This window comes from Mus caroli, chromosome 2 (assembly GCF_900094665.2).
Source record: "Mus caroli chromosome 2, CAROLI_EIJ_v1.1, whole genome shotgun sequence".
NCBI lineage: Eukaryota > Metazoa > Chordata > Mammalia > Rodentia > Muridae > Mus > Mus caroli.
Genome location: NC_034571.1, coordinates 57,377,635 through 57,390,686, shown reverse-complemented (window position 1 = coordinate 57,390,686; position 13,052 = coordinate 57,377,635). Strand labels below are relative to the sequence as shown.

The 13,052-nt window shown below is 38.8% G+C and overlaps 1 protein-coding gene across 1 annotated transcript in view; it reads left to right on the top strand.

The window, feature by feature from the left end:
* Positions 1 to 13,052, top strand: part of Fap (fibroblast activation protein alpha) — a 73,664-nt gene that overhangs the window by 9,038 nt on the left and 51,574 nt on the right. Inside the window, 4 exon segments of the mRNA XM_029484882.1 lie at positions 7,706 to 7,804; positions 9,059 to 9,153; positions 10,043 to 10,117; positions 11,572 to 11,624. Coding sequence (XP_029340742.1) covers positions 7,706 to 7,804; positions 9,059 to 9,153; positions 10,043 to 10,117; positions 11,572 to 11,624 — 322 coding nt within the window.

The following is a 13,052-nucleotide window of genomic DNA, read 5'->3' as shown; positions in this document are numbered from 1 at the left end:
TCTTCTTCTTCTTCTTCTTCCTTCTCTCTCCATCTATCTCTGTGTGTATATGTGTAACCACTCTACCATCAAACTATACCTCTAGCTCCATGTTACATAAAGATGTTAAGAAGTTTCACAGGCAGGACTGGAGTGCATAGAAGTGGGGTTCAACTTTGGTAATGGTCCTAGGGTGGGTTCCCCAAAACAAAGAATGAAATGATTTCTGAATATAGCCCTTCCTCAGTTCATATGCAGTAGCAATAAAGGAGTTACATCACAAGGGCAAGCAGGAATTAGAAGAAGATGTCTCACCGAAGGAGACTGACACTTAAATAGACAAGGATGGTTTTGTTTATGAATTCCCACAAAGTTCTTGCATGCCCTCTTAGACTTTATACTGACCATGTCCCATGATCTTATGAAAGTTTACAGTGGAAAAGCTTGCTGCTTCCTTTGAATAACTTGTTATTCGGTATAGATGCTACCTTCCAAGATGAAGAGCTACTCCCCTCTTTAACTACTCAGTAAGTCCTCTAAACTAGAAAGCTCTTTGCTCACAAGCAGTTCAGATTTCTTTCTTTTCTTGTCATCTATGCTTTGAAGCATAACTTTTCTACGTGTAGTGTGTTTTTTGGTTCTTGCTCTAGTTTTTATATTTGTTATTGTTTTACTACAAGTGTGCTTTCATGTAAACAATAATGGTAATGTACTCAGCCTCTATAATCCAAGTTTAAAGTCCAAGTTTGTACTGGTTGGTTTTGTGTGTCAACTTGACACAGGCTGGAGTTATCACAGAGAAGGGAGCTTCAGTTGGAGAAATGCCTCCATGAGATGCAGCTGTAAGGCATTTTCTCAATTAATGATCAAGGGGGAGGGTCCCTTGTGGATGGTACCAACTCTGAGCTGGTAGTCTTGGGTTCTATAAGAAAGCAAGCTGAACAAGCCAGTAAAGAACATCCCTCCATGGGCTCTGCATCAGCTCCTGTTTCCTGACCTGTTTGAGTTCCAGTCCTGACTTCCTTTGGTGATGAACAGCAACGTGGAAGTGTAAGCTGTATAAACCCTTTCCTCCCCAACTTATTTTTGGGTTTGTGCAGGAATAGAAACCTTGACTAAGACACAATGCATTAAGCATGTTTGTTAGCCTATCTAGTTCTCAATTCCTAACTTGTAAGGAGTGTTCACAACAGTATACATCTCAGAGGGATGTTAGGAAGACTTAATACACTCATATGTGAGAGTGCTTGCAACTTGTCAAAACTTAGTTGTAATATATCCTCTTCCTGACAGAAAATAGCTCCAGATCCTTTTTCAAAGTTGTCGGTCTTGACTCATATTTCATTTTAAATAGCTTTAGATACATTTTTCACTTACCTATTTCCTGCACGTATTCCTTTGGACCTACTCCAGAAATGAGCATGACCCATGTGATGCTTAGACTAGAGCCTCCATTAGAACAGGCTCTTCAGAAAGCTGGCTAGAGTATGGGACCAGTGATCTGGGGCCCTTTGGCCTCCACAGAGTGGCCTTGTGGCATCAATCCCAAGTCATTCATAAAAATGAGAACAAAAAGATCTGCTCGTCATTGTGTGCCTACTTAATACAGCCCACGCCTTCTCATGTTTCCTGACAAATGTGAGCATAAAGCTTGGCTGTTTCTGCTCTGATAAACATGCTCAATCTTTTAGGATTAGTCAATTAAATGGCAGACACAGCTTCATAAAGACACAAAGTTTTCAGAAAGAACTAGGGCGACAGCAGCTCATCACTTCCTTCTGAATCATCTCACAATTCATAATTTCTTAGATACATAATGGAGCTAACTTCCAGCTTTGCTTAATACGTTGAAAATTCAAATAATTAAAGCACGGCTAATTAGGGCATTTAAGTGCTGTATGAATAACCATGCTAAAGAGGAGCCAAATTGAATTGAAGGCACAGCCGAAGATGAAGTGTTAGATGGGCCAGTGTCAGTTGGTTAGAGTAGACAGATATACTTTGACAGTTACACTCTATTTCTTTTAAGCCCACAGAGTTTGTGACTGCAGGTGCAAAGCCTCCATTCTAAAATCACCCGATCATTATATTCCAGCATCAATCATTGTTTGGGAAATGATTATAAAACCCATTTATTCAGTCATTTGAATAATGAAATGTTTTAATGCAGCAGTGATCAAACTTGTTTAGCATGTTTATTTTCATATAAATTTTATATTGTTTTACACACATGCATGCATGCACACACACATACACACACACACACACACACACACACACACACACACACCACAATGACCAGAGTGCTTTCCCTGTGGTCATCCACTTAATCTAGGGCAGGATCATCCACTTGCCATTTCTTCTCTTCTTTGGGATCTGTAAAGTGGTTTGTGCCTGAAGGAAATCCCACCGTAGGCAACGCACAGGATCAATTTACAGGCATGCAAATGTTGAAAGAGATCATCCACATTTTCTGAGTGCTGTGATCACTATTTAGTCTGGTAGGAACTATTTTCTGTAACATGCAGATGCTATACAACCTTCAAGCTCTCAGAAACTTGTAGTTAGGAGGCAGATCTGATGCTGTGCAGAGGGACACATTGAATAAAGCAGATGTAGTAAAGTAAGTCAGAATTATCCAGAAGCATGGAAAACATTACCAACTACCAGACCTCACACAGAGGCTCTGTTTCAGTGAGTTTCAATTTGAGAAAAACTAAGAATCTTTTTTTTTTTAAATTATACTGGCCTTATTTAAATGTTTGTGTTTTCTTACTTATTTTTAATTTTTAATTTTTATTTATTTATTTATTTGAGACAGGGTTTCACACTGTAACCCAAGCCGGCCTGGAACTTACTTTGTAACATGTGCTACCCACAGAGGCATAAGAATTTCCCTGTCTGGGCCCTCCTGGTGCTAGGACCATAGGCAGAAGTGGCCATGCTGGGCTTTAGAAACATGTTTTCTTTGTCTGTTGCAATACTGAAGAGTGAACCCTGAACGTTGTCCATATTAGACAAGTGCTCAAACTCTGGGATATATCCATGGCCCCTTCCTTTTCACCTTTTATTTTGACAAAGCTTCTCAGTAAGTTGTCTAGACTGACTGTGAATATATTCAGTAGAATGTATAGGCCTTGAATTTTCTATCCCCTTACCTCAGAATGGCTAGGACTAAAGGATAGTGCCACCTGGCATAGAAGTTGATCTTTTAAATAGCACTCCAGATGACTCCAAGGACCATTTAGGGCAAACATTCAAATAAAGCAACACAAGGGTGAAAGATAGTGTATGTGTATGTGTGTGCATGTGTGTATGCATATGTGTATGTATATTACCATATGGATGGGTATATTTTTTAGAGAGAATGGTCAAAAACAAGGTAACATAATATCTATAAACTTGGTATTATTATTATCATTATCTAAAGATATTTCTTGTGTCTCTGCTTTTTGTAGAAGCAGGCACATATTAGTAAGAAAAATCAAACATGGCTCTGGATTTATAGTTGGAACCTTATGCCTTATGGAACTCATAGCCAGACATGAAAAATACACATGTTCAATAATGAAGTCCAACTCCAGTGACCCCTTTGTGGGGGATTAGGTGAATGACAAATGACAGTGGATGGTGCATGTCCCGGTGCTACACTCATGATCTTTGTTGTTCTATTTCTACCTCAATGCAATGTGACTCCACCTCCTCTAGTAGAGATGTGATAGCCACTGAGGTAGACACTTAGCAATCCCACATGGAACAGAGCACCCAATTCCAATTCTCCTTGTTCCCCTGGGGATGGATGCAACTGGGCTCAGCCTAACAACAGCACAGCTATGCCTCACATACTCTTACCTACAAAGGTACCGTGAGGTTAGAAATGACCTTACTGCCCAGTCTGTGCCATGAACCTTATCGTGTGTCTGCACATGTATATGTTATATATCATGCTTGTGGAGGTAAGTACTGTTCTCACTATGGCAATTAGTAATATGATTAATGCTATTTAAACACTTTACTGATATTTTTGAGCCATAATTAGACATATGCCAAGTTCTCTAAATAGATTGCTGGCATTTGCAACTAGTGTGTGCCCATATACATAAGTGACTAACTAGGAAATCATATGAAATATTCTATCAAGCACAACCTTTCTCTATCGTGTAATTCCAAGATTTTAAAAAGAGAATAGCAAACCCTGGTCATATTCCTGAGAAATCCAATAAATACCAAATGACCAATAATGATATGAAAGAAAATAATGTATGGGTCTTAAAAATCTTTTGGAAAATTGGCCATAAGCGCAGTATTGGTACTGGTTTTATTTACAATCCTAACTGTGATGCGTTAGTTAAGGAGCAGGCAAAGAGTAACTGATGCATTTTGTTACACTAGAATACAAGTGCACTTTTGTTCTCTGCCCTGCACACTAGCCTCCACCAGATCTGCATGGATCAAACTGAGGTTTAGTACATGTTCAACAATTACACAAACAAAAAGCTCCAAGGATCAAATTTCTTGGGAAACATTAAATAATTTTTGGAAGGAGTGGCTAGATGGCTCAGTGGGTAAGATATTTAATAAATATCTTATAAAATTGAGGACCAAAGTCTGGATTCCTAGCACCCACATGAAGGCTGGACACTAGGGGGGGGGCGGCAAGCATTTGCAACCTCAGTGTTGCAGGTAGAGTAGAGGCAGAAGGATACTGGGGACTTTACAGCCAGAGCAGCAAGCTCAGGCTCTCTGAGAAACCTTCACTCAGTAAATAAGACAGAAGATAAAGGAAAACACCAACATTAACTTCTGGCATCCATGTGTGTGTATTTGTGTACACACATGCAAACAGACACAGACACAGACAGACCAACAGAGAGATGCACACACACACACACACACACACACACACACACGGCACAGAGACAGACACATGTGAAAAGGGGGTACATTATTTAAAGATTACTACTGGGCTGACGAGACAGGGAGACCTGAGCTCAAATCCTCAAATATCATATTTTTAAAAGTCCAGGTATAGTCCCATGTGCCTGCAACACCTATTTTGCAGAGGGTAAGACAGGAGTAGTGTTGTAGAGGGTTGCTGGACCTTTCTGGTAGACACCTTAACTTTAGTCTTAGAGAGAGATGCTGTTAAAAGGAGTAAGGAAGAAAGCGAGAAGCAGGGTATTCAACTTCTGACTAAGTCATATCCCATCCATACACAGGAAGCACACACACACACACACACACACACACACACACACACAGAGAGAGAGAGAGAGAGAGAGAGACAGACAGACAGACAGACAGACAGACAGACAGACAGAGACAGAGACAGAGAGACAGAGAGGCAGAGACAGAGAAAGAGAAATGGAAGCAAGGTGAGGCTATAAACACTTAATGACTCACCAATAAAGTACCTTCTTCCACAAGGGTCCACATCCTAAATATTTTGTAATCTTCCCAACAGTGCCAGACGCTGTGGACCAAATATTCAAATACTTGAGTCTTGTAGGAAACGTTGTTTTTGTTTTCTTTTAAACCACAATAGCAATAAAAACCCATCGTCACATCAAATGCGTGGATCATATGCACACCTGTGGGAATATGGAATACACTAAAATAGCCTAGGCTGTTATTGTTCATTTAGTAACTTAGTTGTGATTGTGGGGCATGCTTGAACGTTCCTTCAAAGTGAATGAAGCATGAGCCTCATATTTTCAAGTGTAACCTAGTAAGCTGGGATAATCAGTGCCTTCTATCAGATCCTTTATTTTTATGTGAACAAGCTAGGGCTTAGGAGATTTACCAACGTATTATAGGAAACTAGTGGAAGAATACATGCCCATCCACTTATACTTACATGCCTCTTCCTTTCATACACATATCTATTCGATGAGTTCTTATAAATGTCTGTACAGGCTAGACACCAAAGATATGATGGCCAATGAAATAAGTTGGGGTCTTCGGGTTTGTGACAATGATTTGGGTTGCATAGGAGTTATAGAGCCATTAATAAAAGTCACTCAAATACACTTATAATTAATTTCAAAGACAATTTCTCTAAAATAAAATAGCTAATGCTTTGTTATTGTGACAATGCAACCTGGCTTAAAGGAGAGGGTCATGGAGAGCTTTTCAGAAGTAAAAGAATAAAAAACATTGAAGCCTAAGTGGAAATCATAAGGCAAAGAAGAAGGGTAGAAAGTGGTACAGAAGTCCTCCAAAGAGACAGGGGTGTTGGGGTGGTTTAAAGGAGAAAAGTTCCCCATAGTTGCCTGCATTTGAACATATTTTCTCCAGTAGGTGTCGCTGCTTGAGGCAGTTTAGATGGTGCAGCCTTGCTGGAGGAAATTTGTCACTGAGGTGGTGGGCTTTGAGAGTAAAGCTTCATGTGCCTTCTAGTTTGCACTCTCTTCTTCATGCTTTTATTTAAAAGTGTGAGATCTCAGCTACCTGGTCCTGTTGCCATCCTGTAACTTGTTGACATCCCTTCCTGCTACAATGGGCTCTTATCCCTTTGGAAAATCATAAAACCAAACAATCTTCCTTAAATTGTTTTGTTCGGGCCAGTTTATCACAGCAACAGAAAAGTAACTAATGCTGATGTTTATGGGCTAGAATTAAAGCCCAGCTTGTTTGGGGTCAAGAAAGTTATGAGGGAGGAGCAGGAAAGGCTGGTGAGAGAGGCTGCCCTAGACCTGCCAGAACCTGTAGTCCTTGTTTAGAATTTTATCTTTATAATGAGAGTCATGGCAAGCTATGCAAGACTGTTAGCAGAAGGATAATATTATGGTTCTCATCTTTAACAGTTTTATTTTCACCTGGGTGAATGCCAGACTCATAAATGCTATTTTGAGGTATTGGGCTTTCCTGTAACTTTGAGGTTCTAAGTGGTGGCCTGGAGAAGAAGGAGGTGGGAGGTAGGGAGGACAGAAGCAGGTCCATGAGGGGACACTGGGAGGGCATCACCTTATTGCCCATCTTGCTTAACCTGGCTGCCTTGGGCCTCTCTAATGAGATTCTGAGGAGGAAATAAAGCCATGCTAAAAAAAAATATGACAGCTTAGAAGGGTTCACATGTAGAAGAAATTTACATGTGGTTTGTAAGGTTACCCTTTCCATGAATTTACAGAGAATTTTATGATACTTAATGTGGTAGTCCTTGTTCTATTTCTTTTTGTAAAAGTGTGTATCACAATGGACTAAGAAACTTGTCTGAATTATCTACGGCCCTTCTTAAAAATTCAGAGAGTAAGAATTCTTGGTGATCTCATTCAACTGAGTGGGATTCTAAAATCCTTGAAAAGTGAATAGAAAGCCTAGCCAAGCTTTGCAAGAGAGGAAATGTGGCCGAGTACAGAGACAGGTTTGGGAAGTTCTGAGCTGTGTCTGAGCCTGGCTGTTAGAGTCACTTATGTAAGGTCCAATGTCATTGGAATTTTGCTTCCTGTCCTAGAAGTCCTCGATGGGTTTATTTTACTTCTGGAAGATAGTGTTCCAACAGTTCTACAATCTTCACATTTTTCTACATAATCCTCCAATCCATCCTCCCCCTACCCCCATTTGCTCATGACTGTCAGCAAACCAGCATCTATTCAGGCATTAAACAGGCACTTTGCAAAGGAGGAGAGGCTACCATTACCTGAGGGTGAACAGATGAAGAACAAGTTTAGAATTTAGTTGGACGATTAACCTTGTTGCTAATTATATGTTTCTTCCTCCCCCTAAGTTTACAACCCTGAAGGAAGCACAAGGAGAGCCCTTACCCTGAAGGATATTTTAAACGGAACATTCTCATATAAAACATATTTTCCCAACTGGATTTCAGGTAAATGGATCATTTCTTCTGTGAGTTTGTAAAATATATATTCTTGTCTTGTCAGTGCTAAGGCTCTTTTATAATATTTGGAGCTATTGTTCATCAGTTGAACTGAACAAAGAGATGGATTGTTAGGACTGTTCATGGAAACTTCTTATGCCACCGTTCATTCTGGGCTTGCACAATTGTTAGGAAGCTCCCTTGAATCTTAGCAAGAAAGCAGAAGTTAGCAGTGCTGTGTGGGAATATTGTCAGTGAATGACATTGCTCTTCAGAGTAAGTAAGAAGCAGGGCCTCACTTAGAGGAAATCAAGAGAATTTGACCCCATTGGAGCATCCATCATTATTCTTAACACTGGAAGGACAAGACAGTTAGTTCCCTCTTAGCTAGAGAAAGGACTGAAGGAACTGAAAAGGTTTGCAGCCCCATAGGAGGTACAACAATATGAACCAACCAGTACTTCTAGAGCTCCCAGGAACTAAACCACCAACCAAAGAGTACACATGGCTGCCACATATGTAGCAGAGGATGGGATTGTGAGACATCAATGGGAGGAGAGGCTCTTGGTTCCATGAAGGCTCAATGCCCCAGTGTAGGGGAATGCCAGGACAGGGAAGAGAGAGTGGGTGAGTTGGTGAGCTGGGGGAAAGGGGGAGGGGACGGGGGGTTGGAGGGGAAATGAGGAAAGTGGATAACATTCAAAATGTAAATTTTTTAAAAATCTAAGAAAAAGAAAAAAAGACAGTTCCCTCCTGTCAAAATACCTTTAAGGGTTACAGAAATGATATTCATAGTTCTTGTAATTAGAGCATGATCAAAGAAATGGTGAGGTTAAGTGGATGACATTATACTTGTGTATATAAAGGGTCATTTACGAAGATAGAGTATTGCCATTTTTCTTTTTTAAAACGAACATTTATGTGAAGTATTTGTTGTGCTAAATTAAAACAAAGGCCAAATACATGTATATTCATTATTGTAAAAGAAACCTGCCATTTTAAACTAGCTTGTCTCCTTTGTAATTCAGATAAAATAAAGTGTTATCATGAGCACCTGAATCAGTTAGAACAGGGAGGCTCTGGCAAACATGTCATCTTTATGAGATACAGAAGGGGCACATTATCTTCCCTTCCATCATCAGCTTCTGGGCGCTGGACAGGGAGGAAGACAAGGTATATCTGTGGAGCAGAGAGGGTTCTTTTGTTGTAAATATCATTTTTAAGAGCAATCACTTTCTGTTTTGCTTTCTTTTGTATTTAAAGAACAAGAATATCTTCATCAGTCTGAGGATGATAACATAGTATTTTATAATATTGAAACAAGAGAATCATATATCATTTTGAGTAATAGCACCATGGTATGTATCACCATTGTTCGACTCCCTCAGAAACCCTTGCCAGCACGCTACTGACCTAAGACCGCATTCAATCTCTCAGTGGGTGATCTGGAGACAACCCATCTTCCCACCTCCACCCCCCCAACCGCCTTCTTCTAGACACACTAAGCCTCTGCCCTCTTCTTCTGCTCTACCACATAATATCTTTTTCCCTTCTGTGTAAATATATGGCATCAGATATAAATTAGGAACTTAGGGTCAAGTGAACTGAGATTCAGCTCTTGTCATTAGTATGAAACATTATAACCTAGTAATGTAATTACCCTTGCTTGTTGTACCTGTTTCTTCTACTACAAAGTGAGACCAATAATACTTTTTAGGTTAACATGAAAATTAAATCCAATAACATCGTAAAGTGCTTAGGACATTTCTTAACATAGAATAAATGTTCAAAGAAGGGTAGCTGTGATGTCTGGTGCATGCTGGCCTCTCTTCCTGGGTTTCCAAGCCTGCTACATCCCTACCCTCGAAGGCCTACTAATCTTTCAAACTGAGCTTAGAGGATAGCCCTGTAGTCTCTGTAACCACTTGTAGAACATAAGTTCAATTCCATCACCCCTCCCTTCATGATTTTGCAGTGTTATACTGAATCACTTCTAGACCTGTTTAATTTGCTCTCTCAGTCATCTGTAAGATCTAATATCATAGGCTTTTAAAATTGTGTTTTAATTTTATTACATCCTCCCATAGTGTCTAGGAATTTCCCTCCTATGTACTAGGTATGGCATCTACTCCTTGAAATCATACTGAAAATGCATGTGAGTTTGTCAATGGTATGGTATCGCTTTATAATGAAAAAGTTATGATGGAGTATGGTTCCTATGTTCTAACCAATTTCTTCGTATTTCAGAAAAGTGTGAATGCTACAGATTATGGTTTGTCACCTGATCGGCAATTTGTGTATCTAGAAAGTGATTATTCAAAGGTATCAACTATTTAATTTTGATAAATGCATATATATAATCATTTCTCCCATTAATATACAGATTACTATATTAAAATTTAAGCTGTGTAAGAAATTTTAAATGAAACTATGAGAGAAGGCTCCTACCAGAAAGAGTCTACATCTATCTCTAAATATGTAAAAAGGAAATCGATCAATCCATAAAGCACAGCTGGAACACACACAATAATCTAACATACTTTTTAAAATTCTGAATATCTGATTATTCTCAAGTAGCAGAAAACACTTTTTTTTCCTAAGGTAAGGGAATTTTATTTTGGGATACTGATATACATCAGAAACAGATGAATTACGTTGTTTTTTGAGAACTCTTTGACACCATAACACATTGGTAAATTCTTGCTCAGGTTAACCCCCCCCCAAACTATACTGATATTCGAAATGGAAGAATCATTGTGTAGCATATTGTCATATAATCAAACAGGTATGCACGTTCAATATACCAAAGAAGAGGGCTCAGATTGCATATTTGAAAGTCTAATCCTTTCATGTGACTGACACTGAGGAATAAATGGTAGATAACTGACAATTATTTCGTTTCTCCCTCTGTTTGTGACAAATGCACAAAGAGACTTATTTACTTTCAAATTAAAAATTCTAGTAGCTCTTCTGAGATCACGAAACTTTTGACTCCAGTTTTCAGACCTTCCCTGAGATGGAGTTTCCTAGTAAGCTCTTCTTCCTTTTCAGATGGGAAAGCCATTCTGACCACTACCATCCTGGGGCCAGGGGCTTATTCTCCAGTAAACCAGGTCCATATGACTTAAATCCTCAGAAATATGCATTTCAGCCTAGTGGGAAATATCAAGGGATTGAAAGCCCTTTAAGAAACAAAATCCAAAACAATGCTTGCTTTATTCACTGAACCCAGCGCATACTCAAGGAGATAAAAAGTGGCTCTGTTCAGGAGGATTATTAAAATTAAAGGCTACTATTTATTTTCCAAGTTCTATGACTAATTTTATATAATATATATATATATGCATAATATATATATATATGCATATCCAAAGAAAGGAAGGCATTTTGTACATTTTGTAACAGGCTGTCAGGTGAAATTCACACTGACCAATTTCAGAGAGTAGTATCCCTTGCAGAGACTTCTGCAGACCCTAGAGGCTATGAGCATCACAGGGGCGCTCCTCAATCCAGAGAACAAAATGCATCAAGATGAGCCTTTTATACTATGAAATGATTTGGGGGTATTTTTTTTAATGGAGTGAAGTTTAGATAACACTGAGGTGCCCTCTGGGACCTGGACAAACAGCGCACAGGTATACAATACACATACCCGAAACCCTACTTTGCACTGAAATGCATCTGCTGTAGTGCCCAGTGAGGATCAATCATTGCACATTATTATTTGAATGAGCTTTTAAAGCTTTGTCCTCTGTCTTTGCCCCTCTCCCTAACAGCTCTGGCGATATTCATACACAGCGACATACTACATCTACGATCTTCAGAATGGGTAAAACACCACTACATTCATGTGGCTTATTTCTAAGACTTCTGGCTCTGATACGGGTTTAAGGCTATGTGATCTTATTACTGATAGTATGTAATTTGAAATATAAGTCAATCCACAGAAGAGCACAAACTTCCTATGACATATTCACCTGTTTATTCAACTACTATCATGCATTTTATACACAAAAGATCTTTAAACTTTCGAATTTCAAATAGAAAAATATAGATGTGCTATTTATGGAAATAAACACAGGTAATAAAAAGGTTTTTTTTAAATGCATGGGAATGTCACAATTTTAAGGAAGGAACCCACCACGTTAGAAATATGCAGGAGAAAGGACTTATAGCAACAGCCATTGTCTTGATTCATAGGCCACTGAGTAGTTTAAAACTGATAGTTTTTAAAAATGACAAAATGCTTTCTTTAATGCTCAAAGTGTTAAGTAACTCCTAGTTAAAGAAGGAATAATTGCCATTTGTATATTATTTTAATGTGAATTTCAGCTACATGAAATAGTTAGCAGGTAAAAGGAAAGCATGACTGTGTAGGAAGATTGAAGGAGGAGTGTACAATGGCTTCCAGGCAGAACACACAAAGTGTTAAAAACAATCCACAGGTATTTCACTTCACCTGATTAGAGGAGAGCTGCCTCCTAGGGAGGATGGATAGCCTTGAAAAGGAGTAAGGAACTGAAAACGGGGTAGCAATGTCTATGCAACCATTTAAAAGAGTTTAGACCTACTTTTGAGGACAAAAGGAAATCCCTGAAAGATTTTACAGGAAATGACATGATCAGATTTGTACTTTAGAAAACTCACGCTGGCTAATTGAGGAAATGGATTAGTGTGGTTCCTCATCTTAATATGATACCCTCTCTGCTGTTATATAAAAAGTAAGAAAAATTTCATGGCTTGCAGAGGTATTGCTTCTGGTCTACTGCCCCTTTTGTCAAGCAAAGAACTTTTTTTTTTTTTTTTTTGTCATCTCCTTATTTTAAATGTTCAGGGAAGAAACAAGACCTGCTTTTTTTTAAAAACATAGTCTCAGTTGATCTAGTGGATTTGGAGTCTCTTTTCTGTTTCAATACCATCATTAGGCAAGAAGTATTCACAGAGCTCCATAGCCTGAAAAGCATATACAGAAAAATACAAATAAGCTTCAGGAACCAAACCTACTCCTAAGAACCCTGCAGTCTGCTCAGATCGGAAGTGGAGCCCTGCAGAACAGTTTGGTTTGGGCTTTAATCATGTCCTTTTAAAAAAAAATTTTTTTTTTTGTGGTAAACATGCAATGTACACTAGCGTTTATTATAATGATTACTGAGCACATTATCTAATCATCATATAACCGTATGACTAACTCATAAACCCATGATAGCAGAATAGTCTAGTAGCACAACCTACTGACATTCATTTTGTTTTTTTTTTT